This window comes from Vulpes lagopus, chromosome 21 (genome assembly GCF_018345385.1).
Source record: "Vulpes lagopus strain Blue_001 chromosome 21, ASM1834538v1, whole genome shotgun sequence".
NCBI classification, from domain to species: domain Eukaryota; kingdom Metazoa; phylum Chordata; class Mammalia; order Carnivora; family Canidae; genus Vulpes; species Vulpes lagopus.
Window position 1 is genome coordinate 2,846,264 of NC_054844.1, and position 24,769 is coordinate 2,871,032.

The following is a 24,769-nucleotide window of genomic DNA, read 5'->3' on the forward strand; positions in this document are numbered from 1 at the left end:
GCATAACACTGTGTAAAGGAACACTATTCCCATGTTTTCATTTACACTGCTCTCTTGGCTTGGGATATCTCACTCCTTCCCCATCTGCTCAGCAAAGTTTCAAGAGCTCCTTTCACACAAGTTCAAAAAAAAAAAAAAAAAAAAACTCCTTGCTTTGTACCTCACTATACACCAGGTATATCCCCACTTCTTTAACTCCCAGAAATTCAAAACTATGAGAGAAGAAGCCACATCTTATTTAATTATCTTTGTATTTAGCACAATACCTACTATATAGAAGGCTCTACACCAAATGGATGAATGAAGGCAGTTTAGAGGGATGGGGGAGCCACAAAACACAATTTGACCACGCAGCTACAAATGTACTCAGTGAGGAAGAAAAAGAAGAAACAGCAAACAATACTCTAGTGTATATAAATATACACACTGCTTAGAAAGCTAGGAAAATGTGGGGGTAGTGGTCCTGAAAAAGCCCAAAACAGCTGAGTATATCACTGGCTCATGACCAAGGCATCACTGTAAAAGAATTATACAGAGTGATCTCTCCAACTGACTCAGATTTTTAAGACAGGTTTATAAGGATCTGAATGAAGAACACAGAGAAATAAATTTTTTTAAAAAGGCTAGACCTGAAAACAAACTTACAAAAAAAAATTCTACAGACAACAAAAAGAGCTTTGAGAATTGCTTTAATAAATAATCAATTTGAAAGAGGTAGAATATATCACAAAAGTCTTTTCTGGGTCTACTAAATATTTTATCACTTAAATGAAAGTATAAAGAATACGCTCATAAATAAGTAGAAGGCATAAAGCTGAAGATCCTCAAAGATTAACTGGCTGAATTCAGCAACGTAAAATTTAAATTTAGTTAAGAATGAACAATATTAAGGTGTGCCTGGGTGGCTCAGTCTGTTAAGCATCTGCCTTCAGTTCAGGTCATGATCTCACATTCCTGGGATCGTTCACATCAGGCATAGTACAGAGTTGCCTTGCCCCTCTCCCTCTGCACCCCCTCCCACTTGTGTGTGCTCTCTCTGAAGTAAATAAATAAAAATCTTTTTAAAAAGAATAAACAATATTAACACCTTATAGCCACAGTGTGCAACACCTTACAGGTTCCAAGACACTTTAATACACATTACATCATTTAACAAAAACCTCCCGAGATAACTATTATGCCCTGCCTATAGATGAGAAAACTGAAGACTAATCAGTTTTATTGAGTTTCCCAATATCACATTTCATCTAGGGCCAAGAATATTAATATTGTTCTAATCATCTCTCTTGCAATTAGGTCCAAAGTTCCAACTGGAAAAGTAAAGTATGGAAGAAAAATGAGTTAAGACAAATAACTGCCATTAGAAAAATTAACCAGGGCAAATGAGAACACTGGGAGGAAGAGAAATATTTCATGTAGGAAAATATGATTTGAGGGTTGTCAAATGGCAAGTTCCCAATACCTAAAAAGTCATTCTACAGGAAGAAGATTATACTTGTTCAATATGACCCTAAGTCAATCTCAATCAGCAAATACTATTAAGTATCTGAATTCTGATTCAAGGAAAGAAGGTCAAACTGTCCAAGTCATTAATTCATCATAAGTGGACATATTTGATCATAAGCTGAATAAACCTTTTGCCAGAGAATTTACATGAAATTTTTTTATCAGACAGTAAAATTTTATCAAGACTGTACATCTGTATCAGACATTGTTTCAAAATGTATAAATGAACTTCTAGGGAAAAGTAATTCTGATTTTAGAATTATAAAAATGTACCATGCAAATTTAACAAAACTTAACCTGCCTCATTATTTTAAGTTATGTTAAATAATATTTAATACATACATATTATGAAGGATAATAAATATACACAAACTCATTACCCATCTTTTTTTTTTCATTACCCATCTTAAGATACTTACATATCCCTCCTTATGCATCTCTCTGCCTTCCCTATTTCTAAAAGAAATGACTGTGTTGAATTTTTATCCTAAACATTTCTTTCCCTTAAAATAATAGGTTCCATTGTGTGACTATACCATAGTTACCTACTCATTCTTCTCTTAAGAACATTTGTATAATATTTCCTCAGTTTTGTTATGTTTTATTCCAAACAAGGCTACTATGAACATTCCTATACATGTCTTAGAGTTCATCTACAGTATCTGTATCCAGAAGGTTATGTTTATGTTTAATTTTATAACTACTTTCCAAAGTAGTTGTACCAATTTAAAAATCCAACAGCACTGTTCAAGAAATCCAGTTGCCGTATTTATCAACACTTGATACTGCCACAGACTTCATAATGTTTGCCAACAGAACATAAAAGGATAGGTATAAAATTGCTTCTAAATCTGGTTTTATTTTACAGTCCCCTGATTACAGTCAGGGTAAATTGCTCGTATTTATTTGTAAGATGTATTTCCCCATATTTTACATATATATTTTTTTTTTCATTAATAGGTACATAGTTATAAAAGTATAAAAACATGTATCCTGCTCTAATATATGTGGTATGCATAAACATCAAAATTAAGTGTTCAACTCTGGAATAGAATGGAGAACAATACTATCAAGTAAAGCTATGCCAAGGAATGTCAACTGTATTTGAAGTTTTACTTCTTAATAAGCTGAATAATTACCATTACTTATATTATTCCCTATATTCTTTGTATCTCTGAAACAATTAGTTATAAAATCTAGAAAGACAATATAAACATAATCAAGAAGCAAGAACTTAGGAAACATAGCACCTATGACTTTTCTGGAAAAAATTTCAAAGGAATTCTAGAACATCCAAGAATTAAATAAAAATTTAAATTGGAAAAAAAAATAAAAAAAAAAAAATTTAAATTGGGACGCCTGGGTGGCTCAGTGGTTAAGCATCTACCTTTGGCTCAGGGCGTGATCCCTGGTCCTGGGATCAAGTCCCACATCAGGCTCCCTGTGGGGAGTCTGCTTCTCCCTCTGCCTATGTCTCTGCCTATGTCTCTGCCTCTCTCTCTCTCTTTCTGTGTGTGTCTCTCATGAATAAATAAAAAATCCTTAAAAAAAGAAAAATTTAAAGCTTGCAGTATGAAGCAGGAAGATGGTGGCAGAGTAGGAGGACCCAAGGCTCACCTTGTCCTACTAACACAACTAGGTAACTATAAAATTTTCCTAAATACCTCTGAAATCAGCCTCATGATGGAGAGAACAAACTCTACAACTAAAGGGAGAGAAGAAACCACATGGAAGAAGGTAGACATGGTTTATGGAGACATAGTTTCAGGGAGACAAAGATCTCAGGTACTGTGGGGGAAGGGTCAGAGAGAAGGGCAAGAAAGAGAGAGTGGAGCACACAGGGGAAAGCACAAGGAAAACATTTCCCCAAAGCCACTGACTTGGAAAATGAGAGGAGCCGAATTTCATCAGTTCTTGCAAGCAGTGGAGACTAAAGCCTAGAGTTTAAAGGTCAGCGGGCTTGGCTGGGATAGAGTCCTGGAGAGACAGCAGGCAAACAACCTGGGGGCAGACAATGCAGAAACACCTGGGGCACACAGTGGGGAAATTACACACTCTTCTCAGAGCACTTCCTTCAGAGATAGCATTCACAAAGACACCTCTCTGGGAACAATGGAGCTTGCCAGCACCATTTCTTTCCCTGCCCCTCAGCATAACTACAAGGCCACCTGTGGGAAGCAGCACAGCACCCACGCTGGGCTGCTTAACTTGCTTACACTAAGCTCCACTCCCCTGGGCTCCAGTGGAACTGCCCTTCTCAGTCACACCTGCCTCAGTCTCAGGGCAGTGGGACCCTGTTCCAGAAGATCAGTACATATCCCTCCATACCACGTCTTCAGACCAGAGAGTTTTGAAGGGCCTCAATTACAGTGGAGATGGTGGCAGGTCTCATTTCACAAGCAGAGCAGAGTATACCAAGCTAAAACTTGCCACATTCAAGCCAGGAAGCAAACACTGCTGACAGCAGGCAAGGAGGGCCTCTATCAATGACTGGATGAAGGGCAGAGCAGCCAGAACACAAAAGCAGAGCACATGCAGCATACACAGGAGACACTAACACTCCCCTGCTTGGGCAATACATGACCTCTCCTTCCTCATAAGGCCTGACTTTTCTAACACCTAGAAGAAGGCAGACACTTAGATTAAAAGTAAAGACAGAGGAATTTATCTCAAATAAAAGATCAAGATAAGGCCATACCCAGAGATCTTTGAAACAGATATAAGGAACATACCTGATGAAGAATTTAAAGCAATGATGATAAGGATACTCATTGGCCTTTAGAAAAGAAGCCATTGGTGAGACCCTTACCACAGAGATAAAAGAGTTAAAACAGAATCAGAGATGAAGAGTGCAATAAATGAGATCAGAACCACACCTGATGCAATGAACAGCAGGCAAGAAGAAGCAGAGGAACAAATTAATGACTAGGAGACAAAATAATGATAAGCAATGAGGCTGAACAAAAAGAGAGAAAGAAGAATTATGCCACAGGAGAATAGACTTAGGGAATTCAGTGACTCCATCAAACATAGTTAACATTCATATTATAGGAGTCCCAGAATAAAAAGAGAAAAGGGGGCAGAAAATTTATTTCAAGAAATAATAGCTGAAAACTTACCTCACGGGGGAAGTAAACAGACATACACCTCCAGAAAGCACAGGGCACTCTGCTCAAGATCAGTAACAGCAGGCCAACACTTGTAAAACATATTGTAATCACATTTGCAAAATAGAGTGATAAAGTCTTAAAAGCGCTACACAAATAAGTCATTAACTTACAAAGGAAAACCCATAAGGCTAGCTGGAGATTTCTCAACAAACTTGGCAAGCCAGAAGAGAATGGCACGATATATTCAAAGTGCTGAACGAGAAAAATCTGCAACCAAGAATACTCTATAGGGCAAGGCTGTCATTCAGAATAGGAGAGAGGGTTTCCCAGGCAAAGAAGAACTAAAGGAGTTTGTGACCACTAAACCAGCCCTGCAAGAAATATTAAAGGGGACTCTTTGAATGGAAAGGAGAGATCAAAAGTGACAGTATAAAGGTAGGAAAAACAAAAACAGTATAATTAAATAATTCATTAAAAACCAATATAGGAACTCACACACCAAAAGGATATAAATAAAATAACATCTACCTAAAATGGGAGAGGAGAGGAAGAAAGAATGGATACAAACTTGAACAACCATCAACTTAATATAGACTGATATTTGGGGGCACCTGAGTGGCTCAGTCAGCTAAGCGTCCTGACTTCATTTGGGCTCAGGTCATGATCTCAAGGTCATGAAATGGAGCCCTCTGTCAAGCTCCACACTAGCAAGAAGTCTGCTAAAAGTCTCTCTCTCCCTCTCCCCCTGCTCATCCCCATTTACGTGCTCTAAAAATAAAAAAATAAATCTTTAAAATGTGTGTGTGTATAGCCTGATATTGCAGAAGAGGTTATATGCAAACCTAATGGTAACCATGTAACAAAAGCACTAATAAACCTGCAAAGAATAAAGAAAGAAATCCAAATATATCACTATAGAAAATCAGCAAAAACATGAAAAAGGATCAGAGAAAATCTCCAGAAACAACCACAAAACAAGTAATAAAATGGCAATAAATACATATCAATAATTACTCCAAATGTAAATAAATCATATGCTCCAATCAAAAGACATAGGGTTGACAGAGTAGATGAAAAAACCAACACCATCTATATGCAGCCTACAAGAGACTCATTTTAGATCTAAGACACCTAGAGATTGAAAGGGAAGAGATGGAGAAACAATCACCACACAAATGGATGTCAAAAGAAAGCTGAATACCAATACTTTATCAGACAAACTAAACTTCAAAGACGGTAACAAGAGACGAAGAAAGGCATTGTATAATAACAAAGGGGAAAATTCAACAAGAAGATACAACAATTGTAAATATTTATGCACCCAACATAGAAGCATCCAAATATATAAAACAATTAATAACAAACATAAAGGAACTAATTGATAATAAAATAATAGTAGGGAATTTTAACACCCTACTTACATCAATGGACAGATCATCTAAGCAGAAAACAATAGGAAGACAATGGCTTTGAATGACACACTGGACCAGATGGACTTAACAGATATATTCAGAACCTTCCATTCTAAAATAGCAGAATACACATTCTTTTCAAGTGCATATGGAACATTCTCCTAGAACACGTATTAGATCATAATACAGGACTCAATAAATACAAAATGACTGAAGTCCTACTACACACCTTTTCTAACCACAGTGCTATGAAACTAGAAGTCAACCACAAGGAAAAGTCTAGAAAGACCACAAATACATGAAAGTTAAACACCATGTCAAGTAAGAACTCAAAGAAAAAATTTTAAAAGTACATGGAAACAAATGAAAACGAAAATACAATGGTCCAAAACCTCTGGGATGCAGCAAAAACTGTTCTAAGAGGGAAGTTAATAGCAATTCAGGGCTATCCCAAGAAGCAACAGAAACCTCAAAGAACCTAAACTTATACCTAAAAGAGCTAGAAAAAGACCAACAAAGCCTATAGCCAGCAGAAGAAAGGAAATAAAGATTAGAGCAGAAATAAAATATTAAAAAAAAAAAAACAGATCGGTGAAACCAGGAGGAGCTGATTCTTTGAAAAAATTAATAAAATTGATAAACCCCTACCCAGACTTACCAAAAAGAAAAAAGGACCCAAATAAATAAAATCACAAATGAGAGAAGAGAAATAACCAACATCACAAAAATACAAACTGTACAAGAATTTTTTTTTAATTTATTTATTTATGATAGTCACAGAGAGAGAGAGAGAGAGGCAGAGACATAGGCAGAGGGAGAAGCAGGCTCCATGCACCGGGAGCCCGACGTGGGATTTGATCCCGGGTCTCCAGGATCACGCCCTGGGCCAAAGGCAGGCGCCAAACCGCTGCACCACCCAGGGATCCCTGTACAAGAATATTATAAAAAACTATATGCCAACAAATTGGACAACCTAAAAGAAATGAATAAATTCCAGGACATATAAACTATCAAAACTGAAACAGGAAGAAATAGGAATTGAATAGACCAATTACCAGCAAAGCAACTGAATCAGTAATCAAAAATCTGCCAACAAAAAAGTCCAGGACCAGATGGCTTCACGAGGGTGATTTCTAACAAATATTTAAATGAGTTATTATGTATTCTTCTCAAACTATTCCAAATAAACAAAAAAGGAAGGAAAACTTTCAAATTCATTCTATAAGGCCAACATTACCCTGATACCAAAATCAGATAAAGAAATCACAATAGAAGAGAATTACAAGGGCGTCTACATGGCTCAGTAGGTTAAGCATCTGATTCTTGATCTCAGAATCATGAGTTCAAGCCCCATGTTGGGCTCCATTCTGGGTATAGAGCCTACATTAGAAAAGAGAGACAGAGAGAGAACTAGAGGCCAACGTCCTTGATGAGTAATCATACTTAATGATGAGCATTGAGTAATGTATAGAATTCCTGAATCACTATACTGTACATCTAAAACTAATATAACACTGTATGTTAACTATACTAGAATTAAAATTTAAAAAAACAACAACAACAAAATTTTTTAAGAGAGCATTTTAGGAGAAAGGGTGAGGAGGAGATATATATACACATATAGGCATACACAGACAGTAAGAATGAGATATAGCCAGAGGTAGGAAACTAAATTCCAAACAACTGCACCTCACCTTCTTCTGAAGAACATTAACCTTCCTCTCCTTCACATCCAGCATGTCCTTGAGGTCATGTATCTCTCCAGCTTGTGTCCCCTTCTCCTCCGCCATATCCTGAATTTGTTTTGTCTTCTTATTCAGCATGGTTTCCTTTTCTTCCAAACGCAATCGGAGAGCATCCACCTAAGAATTTTTTTTTTACAAATGATTAATTGAAAGAAAGGAATGTAATCCCTTCCAAATACATGTGTATAGTTGCCCAAATGAAATCAAATAGTATGGTATTCTATTATTGGTAAATATAATTATTGCTATTTAGAAATTAAACCCTAAAACTTTATGAGCGCTTTTGTAATAAAAATAAAATTTACATCAGTTAAGTAAACAATGATATCAGGATAAATAGATCTGAATCAAAGAAAATATGAAGAACTATTATAAAGAGATTGAGTTTTGCCAATTCTATTGAAGAGTTTCAACAGATTCCTGGGCCCAGCCACAAGAGTTTCTGATTCAATGGGTTTGGAGCTCAAGAATTAAGTTTTTCTCACAAGTTCCTAAGTGATGCTACACTGCTTTAGAAAATCTAAAATTAGAAAGAAAACCATAAACATCCCAAAGCATGACTCTTGCTGCACCACAAAATAGAAACTAGAGGTAGAATATGATGCTTTTTAGACTAACAATCCCGTAATGCACTGAAACATCTGTGCAAAGGAAAGCAAGGTCTACTTTCAGGCCCAAAGACTAGTCTGCTAAAGTGTGGCATCCAATTACCTTTATCCCCCAAGTTTAACAGTTTTCTCTAAATATAACTTCAAATAACTAGAAATCTAATGACAGTACTTATTTTTAAATCCATTCAAACCAAATTTCACTAAGCAAACTCATACACCAAAATTATTTTGGTTTTTTTTTTTTTTTTTTTTTGCTTTTCCACTAAGGATTTATAATTCAGCAAACAGCTACCTACTTATTATAGCAGAACAGGGAGGTGGATTTCTTTCATCTTAAGACAGTGTTGTTCAACAGAAATATAATGTGAGTCATATGCAAGCTACATATGAAATTTTAAACTTTCTAGCAGCTACATTAAAAAATAAAAAATAGATAAATTTTAATAATATATCCTGTTTAATTTATGATATTATCATTCCAAACATGTAATCCTTAATAAAAAGTATTAATGAGCTCTTTTATTTTACATTCTTTATTTCATACATCTTAAAAGTCCAATGCATATTTTATATACCATATTTCAAGTGCTCAATAACCATATATGGCTGGTGGCTACCACACTGAAAATACAAATCTAAGATATCAAGTATGTTTCTATAAAACTTCCTTATCTTGAACTTATCGTGTATTATTTTTCCTGGCTGTCTGTGGATTAACCAATCCACAAAGAAAAATTAGTTAACATAGGTAATGACTCACATTTAGAGTATACCAAAATTATCAGGAAAAATCTAATATTATATCTAAACTATAAGGTATCTGAGAACCAGTACTGTGTGTATGGTAGTACTTACTGCTTAGTAAGTACTATGGAAAATTTCCCACAAGACTAATCTCACTTGAGACTCTATAGTTAAGTCATTATGCACTTATAAATTATCTTAGACTATGTTGGAAAGGAAAAATATGTAAATAAACTAGATTTCACTCTGCTAAACTGAATTTCTACCAACCATGTCAATGCCACTAATTCCACCAAGCCAGTAATTGGGGAGTAGTCTTTTTAGTGTCCATTTGTAATTCTTCAAAGTTCTACCATGCCCCCTCAATAAATACTTTTCACTTGTGATTTCCTTCTATTCTATTTTAATAAATGATATATTGTAACCTTATTATATTCTGGAAAGATCCACCTAAGAACTTTCAAACTCTTAAACTCTTATTTCTGAAATCCGTTTTCCTTCTTCTACACCTACTAAATCTATTCTTTATACATAGCATAACCTTTGATATATCATCTCTTTTTTCATCATTCATCCCTATTCTGGTTTATCTTGTTTTTCTCCCAGCCTGAGCAATCCTTTCAAACAGCCTCTTATCATTTCAAATGGTTTTCTTCATTCCACCCTCAAGATTTCTGAACTTTTCTGCATATGGTCATGTATATGCTCGCCAACCATATATACAGTATATTAAAAATTCTCCCAATTCTATCCTCAAGCATCATATCTTCACTTGTATTCTCCCTGTGTAAAATTTCACTTTCCCATGGCAATCTGGGAAACCAGGACTTAGAAAAGGTAGTTATAAATAAGCAATAGAGCAAGAATTTAAGATTAACTGGTCTATCACCAGATCCTACAATCTTAACCACTTAATACACTACCCCTCTAAGAACTAGACAAAAATGTATATATTTAAGTAAAATTCTAGAAAATGTACACTAATTACAGTAATAGAAAAGAATAGTAATAGATCAAGAATTCCCTGGAAAGAGGATGAAAGGGGGAGCAGTGAAGAATATCAGGCAAAGGCAAAAGAAAGGGATTACAAAGAGGTATGAGAAATATGGGGAGCATGTTCATTATCTTCACTGAGGTACTGGAAGGAAATATAGGAAAATACTTTTAAGACATTGAGGCATGGAAGGCTTCATTTTTAAAGACACAGAAAGGATACACCATAAAGAAAACATACTGTTAAATCTAACTGTGCTAAAATTTAAAATTTCACATCATGATACCATTTTACAGTGTTGTTTTCCTTTTATCTATACTTTATGTGCCTGAAATAGTTCTTAATAACAGTAATATTAGAGAAAATTGGTGAATGTTTATACTTGCTTTAAAAATGTCAATATTTTATAAATGAGTAAAATTAAATGTGATCCAATACTGAATTTCAACTTTTTAAATTTATGACCATTTATAATCACTCTGAAAAAATTTAAATATCTAGGTATAAATCTAACAAAACATGTAAAGGATCTATATACTGAAAATTACAACTAATAAAAGAAATCAAAGATCTAAACATGTTCTTCCCTTGACTATCTTATAAAATGTCATGTGTCAAGATAGCCACCCTACTTAAAATTTTCCTCAGAGACCTGGAAAAAGAAAAGATTAAAGTAATTTTAAAAAATGTTTTGCTAACAAACAGTAGAACTACAATAAATCAAGGCCAATGAATCCAAGAGATATCACCAACAAAAATGTGCAAGTTTTGCTGCCTGCATAGAGTACTAAAGATCTCAGAGTTAAGAATTAAAATCCAATACAAAACAATGATGAATTAGGTGATTTCCAGAGTTCCCCAACAGTCCTTTCTAAAGTGCAGGATGACAAAAGTCTTTACACTTCCTTGGTTTTCCGTCACCAACCTATTCAAATCACAAACACTCTACCATGCAAACAAACAAAAAGATCTACAAGACAAATGTCAGAACTGAATACTGATTCAATTTGGAGAAAAGGATTGCCACCACAGAGCAAAGACCTTTGTGGAATATGAAATTCAACAACCAGCCTGCTTAAGATGCCAAAAGAGCCCATTGACCCTTATCCACTTGGCATTCAGGCACAGCTCAAGCTGGCCTGTGTGGCTACTAATCCTATTTGACAGTATCAGCTTTGGTTCCAATTAGCTGAATCCATTACAGGGCATCAGTCACGGTTAATTCAAGAGGGTACTTATTGAACCCACAGACTCTTCTGCACAGTTAAAGAGGTCAAACCTTAGAAAAGTATACATGTCAGAAATTTTTAAAATACACAAATTATATGCTAAATCATTTGCACCTAATTTCTACATTCTAATTTGTATTCTGTATACTCTATATTCTACTTCTAACCATATACCACATATCCCAATAACCACAAGCAAAAAACAAAGTAAATCACCTAAAGACGTTTCACACAATATTCCCAAAATACATTAAATTCTTTTTATAAGGGCAAAAGCCCAGACATTTAAACTTATAGATAAATCTTAACTGCCGAATTTCCTTGTCTCGCAGTTCTTCTCTACATTAATTTCAGAAAAATGAAATGTTTTCCAACTATGGGTAAGGAATCAGAATACAACATGAATACATCCCTTAGCATTTCTAAATGTTTCTCATCCTGATAGTAACAAAGTCCCACAGAACAATAACTGTAAGACCTCATATTGCTATTCTTTACCAAGAGTCCCTAGATGTCGTCGCTGCATTTTTACATTATACCTCACTCACTTAACTGACCCGTCAACGTGCCAGTGCTACCAAGTCATAAATACCTGCATGCCATTTTGGGAGAATGTCAGGTATGAGACCCACAGGAATTGATGACTGAAAAGGTAAAAAATGAAAACTCTCGTAATAAACATACAAATCTTTGGTGTAAGAGTAGCTGGAAATGCAGGCTTTCATATAAAAAGTATCTCACATCACAAATATTATGTACTCAAGTCCATTCTCTAATCACTAAGTGATCTTTTCTTTACTAAGTATTCAGTTCAAATTACCAAATACACTTTCTCTTGGTCTGCTTTTCTCATGCAATGCAGAATTTAAATGTGCTGGTCTGGAGATCTAAGATAAAAATAACCACAAAAACCACTCTGCTACTATTATTGATTGCTCTGAATTCTACACTGATCTTTCTGGTTAGTAGTGAGTACATAGTACAATTTTGCGTGAGGTCCATATTTTGCAAACCACAAAAAAACATATTCAGGAAAGCCCCTCAGCGACTAGCGGGACACACGTCATCACACTAATACTATGGCTGGTAGGAGGAATAAGACACTGTTTATTCCACCAAATGCACTGGAGGAACAGCATCCATCTAGCTTGCCAAGAGTCAAGGTCTGTGGCAAACAGGTTATGCCAACTTCAACAAAAACAGGTTTTTCTCTACAAGATTTTCTCTACCAATGGACATGAACAGAAAAATAGCTACCTTGCTCTTTTGGTCTCTCACCAATGATCACAAAACTATTAATTATCTTAAGCTATCTTAACCTTCTTTCATTTTACATCAATAAATACATCTATTTAAATATACATGAGCAGTAAGAATTGCACGGATACAATGGCTTGTTTCCTAAAACTCCTATCTTGGCTTTGCCAATGATTTACATCTTTCTAACTCTCTGACCCCATCTCTTCCATTTTTTTCCACTGAATCCTCTGTCATTTTCCCCTCCTTACATCTCTACTTTATAAAACTTCCTCTGTAGAAATCAATTCAATCTTAGGCTTTAACCACCATCTCCAATTAGCAATAACCATGCCTGGGATAAACCTCACTGGCTACGTACGACAGATACTGCCACTGCACAAAGCTAACCACTATCTCCATAACAGCCTCCAAATCTTTATTCTTAACCCCAACCAGTTCTAAAATCCTGAGATTCTAACAAAATATTCTTTTTAACCCAGAACTCTCACTGAATATTTAGTTTAGAATGAGAGTTTCTAAAGAATCTTTTATTTTAAAGAATATTTAAAGATCACCTACTATGGTCAAACACTAACACAAGTTAAATCTTATGGTGTTTATTATTACTTTCTGCATTTTTTCCGGTATTTGGCAGTATTTCACAAATGTTTTAGAAATTAATAATCTAAACTCCTAATTTTAAAACCAATGAACTCAAAACCCAAACTAAGTGATTTGCCTAAGATCACTAAGTATAATTTCCTATCATTACATTTCCCATTGTTCTCATCTAACAAAGAGGCTGAATGAAGAGCACTGGGCCATGGGATTGACAACATCCACAAGGAAGCATTTTATGGTTTTCTTTTTTTAAGATCTTATTTATTTGTTCATGAGAGACACAGAGAGAGAGAGAGGCAGAGACACAGGAAGAGGGAGAAGCAGGCTCCATGCAGGGAGCCTGAAGTGGGAATGGATCCCGGGTCTCCAGGATCACGCCCTGGGCAGAAGGTGCAACTAAACCGCTGAGCCACTGGGGGCTGCCCCAGGAAGCATTTTAAAAGGCTATTTTGACAAACTGCATTGAGCTCTGCTTAAAGCCTTATACATGACAAAAAGGCTGAAGAGCTCAGAGAAACATCAAAAAGACCAAGGGTATAGATGTGCCATTCCATGGTACACAGTACATAGTACCCAGTACACAGTATTTTGCTCACAAACACACACAAAAGGCTGCAAATTTAGTCTGAAAAAAAACCAATGTCAATATTGTTTCCATGCACTTTACCCTGAAAACTCATAATCTTCATAACAATCATGGTGATTCATAGACAATGATGTTGTTTTAAAGACAACATGGTAACAACTGTACAAACTATACAAAGAATAAAATACAAAGCTGTATTCAGCTACGTAGCTACAGTAGAAATGTTAATGTTGGTCTCGGCAAATATGATAAAACAAAGCAGTCAGCCAACCTAGTTCTTCTACCCCGACCCCTCTAAGCTAACACATCTGTAATGCTTCCTTATACTGGTATCAGACTAACATTTAAGTAAACCTTAGAGCCCTAGCCCTCTCTGCATGGAACTCAAAATCACAGAAAGAGACAATTTCCCCATTGGAAGTACCTTAACAGTCACCTGATTCCATCTCTAATCTAAATTCTGGGTCTCTATATCTCCAGTAAACAGTCTTCTCTAGTATATGAACACCTCCAGTAAAATCCAGGCACATAGTTCCCCTCTAGAGGCTGCCCATGCTCTGCTTTTACCAGGCATAAAAACAATTTCTGATCTATAAGTTTAAAAATATTTTTTTTCTGTAATTTTAACCACTGGCCCAGTTCAATCCCTTAGGCTAGATGTTCTTCCATGTAACATCCATTCAGACACATGCAGAATATCATGGACTCCCAAAGCATTTCTTTTCCAAGCTACCCTTCAACTATTCCTTAATATGCCATGGTTTCAGACTCTTTCCATCTAAACACACTTAAAAGTGCCAACATCCTTTAAATCATTATACCCAGAACTCAATACATCACGGCTGATTCTCTCATCCTTACTTCTGGACACTTTGAAAACTGAAGATTGCATATGATATTTTTGTTTTGAGGGGGTTTTCTGGCAGTCACTACACAGATATTGAAGGATTACTAAAGTAGATTGTTTTTGCTTTTGTCAGTGTTTATGAGTTTGGTTTTTTTTTTTTTTTAAAGAATTATTTATTTAGTCATGAGAGACACAGAGAGAGAAAGAGGCAGACACAGGCTGAGGGAGAAGCAAGCTCCATGCAGGGATCCCGGGTCTCCAGGATCAGGCCCTGGGCTGAAGGTGGCGCTAAACCACCGAGCCACCCAGGCTGCCCATATTTTTATTTTATTGGCTAGCTTTTTATTTTTTTTATTTTTTATTTATTTTTTTTTTGGCTAGCTTTTTAAAAAAGATTTATTTATTGAAAGAGAGAACATGCATGAGTTGGGGGAAGGGCAGAGAGAGAAGCAAACTCCCTGCTGAGTGGGGAGCCCAAACCACAGCTTGATCCCAGGACCAGATCATGTCTTAAGCCAAAATCAAGAGACAGGCACTCAACCAGACTGAGCCACCTAGGCACCCCTACTGGCCCCTACTGACTTTTTTTGGAAAAGGAGGGACAGAAAACTAAAGATACTTATTTATTTGTTTGTTTGTTTATTCATTTATTTATTTATTCATTTATTCATTCATTCATTCATTCATTCATTTATTCATTTATTTATGATAGTCACACAGAGAGAGAGAGAGAGAGAGAGGCAGAGACACAGGCAGAGGGAGAAGCAGGCTCCATACACCGGGAGCCCGACGTGGGATTCAATCCCAGGTCTCCAGGATCGCGCCCTGGGCCAAAGGCAGGCGCCAAACGCTGCGCCACCCAGGGATCCCGAAAACTAAAGATTTTTATAGGCATCCTATTAAATTTTTATCCTGCTTGGTTTAGCCCATTACTCTGCTCTTTAAAGATCTTTTGGAATGCTGAAATTTTTTTAAAAGATTTTATTTATTTATTTATTCATGAGAGACACAGAGACAGGAAGACAGAGACATAGGTAGAGGGAGAAGCAGACTGCCTACAGTGAGCCTGATGTGGGACTCGATCCCAGGACCCCGGGCTCACAACTCAAGCCAAACGCAGATTCTCAATCACTGAGTCACACAGGGGTCCCTGGAATGCTGAATTTCTTATCTAACATGCACATTAGCCATCCCTCCTCCATATTTTGTTCCATCCAATTCATTAATAAAAATATTTAACAAAAGAAGAGTCAAGGTTAGAGAGATACATAATCCCACCACAAACTTTTATGTAGGTTAACATAAACCATTAAACACCACCTTTGGGAAAAGTCATTTTATAGTTATGAAGTAACCTAATTATCATCTTATCTTACATTTCTTCATCTTATTTACGCTCCCTTCCTTGTCAGTGCCTTGAAGAGGTATAGGTCTACTCCCCACTTCCCTCTGGCTGGCCCCCCCTTGCACCCCTTCTCATCGCTGCCACACCACCATCACCTGTCTCTTCGCCAGCTGATATGCCCCCTTGCCCCCTGCACAGCACCATCCCTGCATTCCACAGGGGACTTCGGCAAGGGTGCCAAAGGTAGGCAAGAGGCACACAGAAACAAACCAACTGGCAGCCAGGCAGCCCCTGAGGAGAGACATTCAGACAAAGTCTCCCTGCCTCCCATTCCTTCCAAGATCAGAAAAACTTGTCACCCCGCCTCCACAATGATGCTGGGGAGGTGGGAGGAAGAAGTGGGAATTCCCCTTCCCAGTACCCCAAGAATGTCTGAGCCTTCAATGTTGAATTTTTTTCTTTATTAAAATGTACTTTTATCTTATAAAATCAACCAATCCAAAATGATGCAGACAATAGCAGTGGCTCTGTGAAGGCGGCATCTCTGGTTTGGGAGTAGACAGGCCATGGGGACAGAGGGGGCACAAAGATGTGGTTACTGTCTCTTGCCTCCAGCTCTGTGGAGGTGGGTAGGGTCTAGAGTGCAAGCCGGGGTGGGGGCAGGGGGCAGGTGTCTTGTGGGCTTTGGACAATGAGACTCTGACCTTGCTGCATTCCTACTGCTTCCACACCACTACCACTGCCACCACCACCACTTTCACCACTACCACTGGGTCTCTTCGGAATCTTGGGGTGGGGGGCACCTTTGAGGATCATGGCTGCTACCGCCCAGGATTTGAGTGTGGGGAGTGGGCGCAGCTTCAGCAGATGGGACACCCGTGCCCTGCAGGTGTTGACAAGATCCACCATCTGTAATGTCCTTGGCACAATAAAACCGAATGTCAGTTTCAAAAAACAAAAACCAAAACAAAAACAAAAACAAAAACAAAAACAAAAAACCCTCTTCCACGCTGGAAATCCTACCAAAAAATAATGTAAAATTCACCTTAGATGGCCTAGTTTTAATGCTGACTTTTAGTGATCACCATTTCCAATGAAAAAGTCCAATGGTGACTTTTGGTGATCACCATTTCCAATGAAAAAGATTAGGTGCACAAATGCGGCAATCCTTTTTGTACTCAATTGAAAATCAAAGTGACATTTGCTCAAAGCCAATCTCAAAAACCCGTCTCATCTTCATGATTCCTAAATGATGACCAATAACAGATTAGTAATTTTATTTGCATGTGGCCCTAGCCAAAAAACAAAACATTTTATAGCACTTCCCAGACTAAGGAAACTTAAAATGTAGACTCTGATTCAACAGGTCTAAAATATAATTCAAGGGGATCCCTGGGTGGCGCAGCGGTTTGGCGCCGGCCTTTGGCCCAGGGCGCGATCCTGGAGACCCCGGATCGAATCCCACATCGGGCTCCCGGTGCATGGAGCCTGCCTTCTCCCTCTGCCTGTGTCTCTGTCCCTCTCTCTCTCTCTCTCTCTATCATAAATAAATAAAAATTAAAAAATATATATATTAAAATATAATTCAAGATTTTGTTTCCACATTTAATGCAATGCCTATCAAAATACCACAGCACTTTTCACAGAGCTAGAACAAACAATCCTAAAATTTTTATGAAACCACAATAGACCCCCAGTAGCCAAAGCAATCTTGAAAAAGAAAAAAATTAAAGGCATCATAATTCCAGATTTTAAACTATATTAGAAATTATAATCATCAAGACTGGCACAAAAAACAGACATATTAAATCAATGGAGCAGGACAGAAAACTCAGAAATGGGCCCACAACCATATGGTCAATTAATCAACAAAGCAGTAAAGAATATTCAATGGAAAAAAGTCTCTTTAACAAATGGTGTTGGAAAAACTGGGCAGCAACATGCAGAAGAATGAAATTGGACCACTTTCTTATACATGAAAACAAATTCAAAATGGATGAAAGACCTAAACATGAGGCAGGAAACCATCAAAATCCTAGAGGAAAACATAAGCAGAACCTCTCTGACCTCAGCCATAGCAACTTCTTTCTTACTAGACAGGCGACATCACCAGAGGCAAGGGAAACAAAAGTGAAAATGAACTACTGGGACCATCAAGATAAAAAGCTTCTACATAGCAAAGGAAACAATCAACAAAACTAAAAGGCAGCCTACAAAATGGGAGAAGATATTTGCAAATAATATATCTGATAAAGGGTTAATATTCAAAATCTAAAAGAAACTTATCAAGCTTAACACTCAAAAATAAAAAAATCCAGTTAAGAAATGGGCATAAGACATGAATAGCCATTGTTTCAAAGAAGACATCCAGATAGCTAACAAACACATGAAGATATGCTCAACATAATTCATCATCAGGGAAACACAAATCAAAACTACAATGAAGTATCATCTCACACCTGTCAGAATGGCTAACATTAACAACACAAGAAACCATGGATGTTGGCAAGGATGCAGAGAAAGGGGAACTCTCTTACATTACTGATGGGGATGCCAACTGGTGCAGCCTCTCTGGAGAACAGTATGGAGGTTCCTCAAAAAGTTAAAAATAGAACTAGCCTACAATCCAGCAATTGCACTACCAGGTCTTTACTCAAAGAATACAAAGATACAGATTCGAAAGGGTACAGTCACCCCAATGTTTACAGTAGCATTATCAATAATAGCCAAACTATGGAGAGAGCCCATATGTCCACCAACTGATGAATGGATAAAGAAGATGTGGTGTATACACACACACACACACACACACACACACACACACACAGAGAGAGAGAGAGAGAGAGAGAGAGAAATATTATTCAGCCATAAAAAAGAATGAAATCTTGCCATTTGCAATGATGTGGATAGAGCTAGAGTGTATTATGCGAAGTGAAATAAGTCAGAGAAAGACAAATACCATGATTTCATTCATATGTGGAATTTAAGAAATGAAACAGATGAACATATGGGGAAGGGGGAAAGAGAAAAAGAGGAAAACAAAAGAGAGAGACACACCATAAAAGACTCTTAATGACAGAAAACAGAGGGTTGATGGAGGGATGTGGATAAGGAATGGGCTACATGGGTGATAGGTATTAAGGAATGCACTTGTTGTGATGAATCACTGAATTCTACTCCGAAAAAAATAATGCATTGTATGTTAACTAGAATTTAAATAATTTTTTTTTAAACAGGGCACCTGGGGGGCTCTGTCAGTTAAGCATCTGTCTTCAGCTCAGGTCCCGACGTCAGGGTTCTGAGATTGAGCCCCACACTGGGCTCCCTGCTCGGCCTCTCTCCCTCTAACTCTGCTCCCATTCGTGCATGCATTCTCTCTCTCTCAAATAAATAAAATCTTTTAAAAAATAAGATGATTTTGTGTTTCCAGTAAGTTCTTAAGTGAGTGGATGCTGCTGGTCTTTGAAGCACACTTTGAATAGATCTCTTGGATGCTTTAGCATAACTTCTGTTTTTACACATCTTAGGCTTTCATTTTCATTTTTCATGATTAAAATATGCAAGGCACTCTTTTCAGCCCTACGATGGAGAAGACAACAACTATATGCAGAATTTCACTTGCTCTATCATGTAACATGATACCAATGATGGGCACCTGGGTGGTTCTGTGGTTGAGCAGACCTCTACCTTTGGCTTGGGTCACGATCCCAGACTCCTAGGATCAAGTCCCACATCGGGCTCCCCGTAAAGAGCCTGCTTCTCCCTCTGTTTGTCTCCACCTCTTTCTCTGTGTCTGACTAAACAAAATCTTAAAAAAAAAAAAAAAAATTGTACCAATGAGTATATACCAACTGGATAAGCTCTACTTTTTATGATCTTTCTCCAAAAGTCTTTACTTTTATCGGATAACCTCAATTATTTTGGAGTTTTGGTATTAATGCCACTGTTCTTATATGGGTCTGTGCCAAATTCTTACATTGATATTTGACTTTTTTTTCCTGTCACCTTAATATCCCTTTTCTACTACTTTTTCTTTTTTTTTTTTTTGCATCTCACTCCTTCCTTGTAGAGACAATTTTGTTCTTTTTAGCAGTTCTTTCTATGTGATCCATAGGTGGTAAACTCTCAGTTTGCATTAGTCTAGGAAAAAAAAAAAGTCTTTATTCTACCTCCACTGATGAATGATGGTTTCACTGGGTTCAGAATTATGAACTGAAGTTTTTCACTAAATTTGAAGATTTTTACTCTTATTCTCTCTTGCTCCGTTGATGTTGTTGAAAAGCCTGCTGCTGGCCTGTTAATCCTTTTTAGGTAAACTATTATTTCCTCTCTGGTAGCTTTTAAAATCAGTTTATCTATGGTTTCATTGTGATTTATGGTAAGTGTGGATATCCTCCTATTCAAGAATTATTTGCTCCTAAAATGAAGATCTATTCCTATTATCTAGTCAGAAATAATCTCAGTGGGATGCCTGGGTCAGAGGCATGGCTCAGAGGTCGAGCATCTACCTTTGGCTCAAGGCGTGATCCCGGGGTCCTGGGATCAAGTCCCATTATCAGGCTCCCTGAGAGAAGCCTGCTTCTCCCTCTGCCTATGTCTCTGCCTCTCTCTGTGTGTGTCTCTCATGAATAAATAAATAAAATCTTTAAAAAAAATGAAATATTCTCAGCAATTACCTCTCCTAAAATTGCCTATTTCCTCTATCCTACCCTTTTGAAACTCCCATAGATGTTAGATTTCTATTTCAACAGACTTTGCTTTAATTCCTATCTTTTCTTGTTTCTTACTGCTCTCTTCATAAGAGACTTCTCCCTCAGACTCCTCAGATGTATCTTCCAATTCACTAACTGTACCTGCAGCATTCTCTAGTCTGCAGTTTAACCACTATATTTCTCCTTCACTTTAGTTATTATGTATTTCATATCTAAAACCCTGCTTTGTTCTTTAACAACCTGCCTCGTATTATTTATAGTGTTTTGCCCTTTCCTCATGTTTTAAATCCTTCATGTATTTCATAATGGTACTATTTACTGAGTGTTGTATGTACATGCATTAACTCATTTAACTCTCACAATACTCTATTGTAATGCTATTATTCTTCTCATAAATGCTATTTATTCTTCTCATGGTACTGCTATTACTCTTCTCATAAATAAGGAAATTGAAGCACAAAACGTATAAACTTACAAACAAGTAAGTGGCAAAGCCAAGATTAAAAGACATTAAACAATTATAGCTAGTGCTACCCTTTATTACACTGAAAACCTTCAGCTTTTACTCTTCCCCATACTGAAACAACAGCCCAATAAGTTTTATCTTCTCCTCTATCCTAAAGAGTGCTCCTATGCTTACTACTCCATTCTTTATTTCTAATCATTTCATTTATGGTCTCATTCTACTACCCAATGTTCCTAAGGGTCTAATCACTCTATTTGTTCTTACTTCTGATATTGGTTTGGAGTAGGTTAAATTTCACAGGTGATTTAGTAATTTGGGATTGTAAATTCATTCTAAGCAGAGCTCTCATCTGTGGGAATCTGTAAAGACCAGGCTAAAATCAGTGTTGACAGCAGCTGTACTTACTCAACTCAAAGCTCATGAGAAGATACTTTCTTCTAACTCTAAGACCAGGTGAGTAAGTCAGTTTCTCATGTTGTCAACTGATACTGGAAAGAGGAATTTTTTCTAGTCCACTTTTTCCCAGGATTTATGAAGGAGTCTCGCTTTCAAATCTCTACCCCAGTTAGTGTCTGCTATCCACACATCACCATTAAAATCCAAGCCCCTGGGAACCCTGGATGGCTCAGGGTTTAGCGCCTGCCTTTGGCCCAGGGCATGATCCCCGAGCCCCAGGATTGAGCTCTGAGTCGGGCTCCGGCATGGAGCCTGCTTCTCCCTCTGCCTGTGTCTCTACCTCTCTCTATCATGAATCAATAAATAAATAAAATCTTAAAATAAAATAAAATAAAATATAAAATACAATAAAATATAAAATACAATAAAATAAAATAAAATCCAAGCCCCTTAGTTACCAAAAAGAATAACCCTTCTAAACCTTAGTTAGAATCCTTGCTGACAGATGACTGTGTTGGAAGAGACAATAAGAAAGAGGTACATCTGCCCTGCCAGAGAGGTCTGCCAAAACAACTCTGAGAATCAATATGGTAAATACACTATATTCAACATACCTTACAGTAGTTACACAGTCAGAATTACTGCTTTCAAACTTCTATCAAGTTGAAGAAGGAACTAAATTGCTCTTAATCTTCAATTCATTTAAAACTATCCAAGCACAGTTTTATTGTTATTTTATTATTTTTCCATCGACATTCAATATCCATTCCTCATTCAGTATGTAGCCATTCTAACGTGTGATGTTATTGAATATGCATGTAACTTAGAAATAGAGGCTTATTTTTATATGCATATATTTTTAATTTATATGAATGTTATATACATCATTTTGTTCTCTTACTTTTAAAAAAATATATACCCGTGGCCCTATGAATACTTCTAGATCATTGCTTTTGACTTTTCTATAGTATTACATGATATATTATCTACTGTAGTTTACTCATCTAACTCCTCTAGTGAAAAACATTTGGGCTGCCTTCAATTCCTTATTCTATAGTGAACATCCTTATGCATGTCCTCCTGTGGACCAATGGTAAATTTTCTCTAGGGAACATACCCAGGAATGGCATTACTGGAGCCAACGATGCGGTCTATGTTCCTTTAGCCCAAATCCTTACAAGCCCTGAATATTAACTTATTTGCTAATTTTTACCAATTTGATCAATGGAATATAGCATTTCATCATCTCTGAAATTTGCATTTATTTACTAATGAGATTGAGGATCCTATGCTATATTTATTTGCTAACCACTTAGGTTTCCTTATTAGTTAATTGCCTATTTAAACCCTTCTCTCCTTCCCTCCCACGGGGGAGTGGAGGGTTAGGTAAATTGGGGAAGGGGAGTGAGATATGGGTTTCCAGTTATGGAATAAGTAAGTCATGGGAACAAATGCAAGCATTAAGAATACAATGATATTGTAAATGGCAATATTACAGTATACATGCTCACTTTTCCTGTGGTGAACACAGCATAATGTATAAACTTTCTTATAGTTTTGCAAGCATCTCTTTTTTATTCTGTATCTCAATCTTTGTTATTTTGGGAGGTGGTGAAAATATCTTCTCCCAGTTACACATTTGTTAACTCTGTCAATAGTGTTCTTTCTTGAACAGAAATCCTTAAATTTGATGGTGTCACTTAAAATATTCTACCTAAGATACATTTTTATTGATTAGTTTTATAGTTTTCTCTTTCACATTGAGATCTTTGATTGATACGGAGTTCACTGTTATATCTGGCACCAGGTAGGTAGCCAATTTTATTCTCCCTATAGTATATCAGTTTCCTAACACTCAGTTAATTAGCACTAGTTTATGATGATCCCAACTATATACACAGCTAACTCTCTATATTTATTTATTTACTTTTAGTGCTCTATCTGCCCAATTCCTGTACCAGTACTATACCAATCTGGGATATACTGTTTGGTTTGGTTAAGTTTATGGCTCTGTAGTATATTTTCAGATGTGTTAAGGCAGATCTCCCATTTATTTTATTTTTCTTCACTTTAATGTTAGAAGAGCTTTACTTGTCCATATAATATTTAAAATTTTTCAATTGTGGTAAAATACACAAAACATAAAATTAGCCATCTTAACCATTTTTAACTGTACAGTTCAGTGAATTTCTAAAAAAATTACTGCTAGGAATTTTCATTGGAATTGATATATATACTAACTTAGGGAGAACTGATATCCTTACAGTATTAAATTATACCATCTACTGATATCAACAGATATCTCTGAATTTCTTTTTCCTCATATCCTCCTATTGTCTTGGGCTTTCTTACTTTCTCTGTTTTTTGGAAAAACCTCAACATAAAAATGATTATTTTTGAACTTTTGATAAAGAGCCATCTGAACCATGGAATTTAAGAAGAGGCTGATTAGCAATTTAATTTTCATAATGATTGTTGTTCATGTTTTCTATTATCTCTTCAACCTTCTTTGTCATATTTTCCAGAAATCTATTTATTTGTTCTATATTTTCAAGCTTATTAGAATATAACTGTTTATAATTGTCCTTTATTTTTTTTATTTTATTTATTTATTTATTTATTTATTTATTTATTTTTTTTATGATAGTCATACAGAGAGAAAGAGAGAGGCAGAGACACAGGCAGAGGGAGAAGCAGGCTCCATGCACCGGGAGCCTGATGTGGGATTCGATCCCGGGTCTCCAGGATCGCGCCCTGGGCCAAAGGCAGGCGCCAAACCGCTGCGCCACCCAGGGATCCCTATTTTTTTTATTTTTTAAGAGTAGTTTTAGCTCTTAAGAGAAGATGGTATAGAGGTTTCCCATATACCTCTTGCCCCTACAGACGAACAGCCTCCCCCCATTATTGACATCATTTATCAGAGTGGTACTCTCTTTTATCAAGATGAAATTCATTTTACTTTAAGTTTTTGTGGGTAAGTCACAAAAAGACATATCATTTCACTTTTAGTAACTACTTAAGTTAAATTCATAAAGACAGAAGTAGAATGGTGGTTGCTATGACCTAGAAGGAATGGCGAGGTTTTTGTTTTTTGTTTTTTCTTAATGGTACGGAGTGTTTGTTTTGCAAAATGAAGGGAGTTCTAGAGATTGGATATACAACAATGTGAATATACTGAACACCAGTGTTCAGTCTTTTCAATCTTT

General features: G+C 36.6%; 1 protein-coding gene across 11 annotated transcripts in view; it reads right to left on the minus strand.

Annotated features, from left to right (window-relative positions):
* ERC1 (ELKS/RAB6-interacting/CAST family member 1) overlaps nt 1–24,769 on the minus strand; it is a 549,485-nt gene that overhangs the window by 385,142 nt on the left and 139,574 nt on the right. For all 11 annotated transcript variants that reach the window (XM_041736575.1, XM_041736573.1, XM_041736571.1 and 8 more), the window contains one exon: nt 7,723–7,890. In XM_041736575.1, the coding sequence (XP_041592509.1) occupies nt 7,723–7,890 (168 nt within the window). The remainder of the gene's footprint in view (nt 1–7,722; nt 7,891–24,769) is intronic.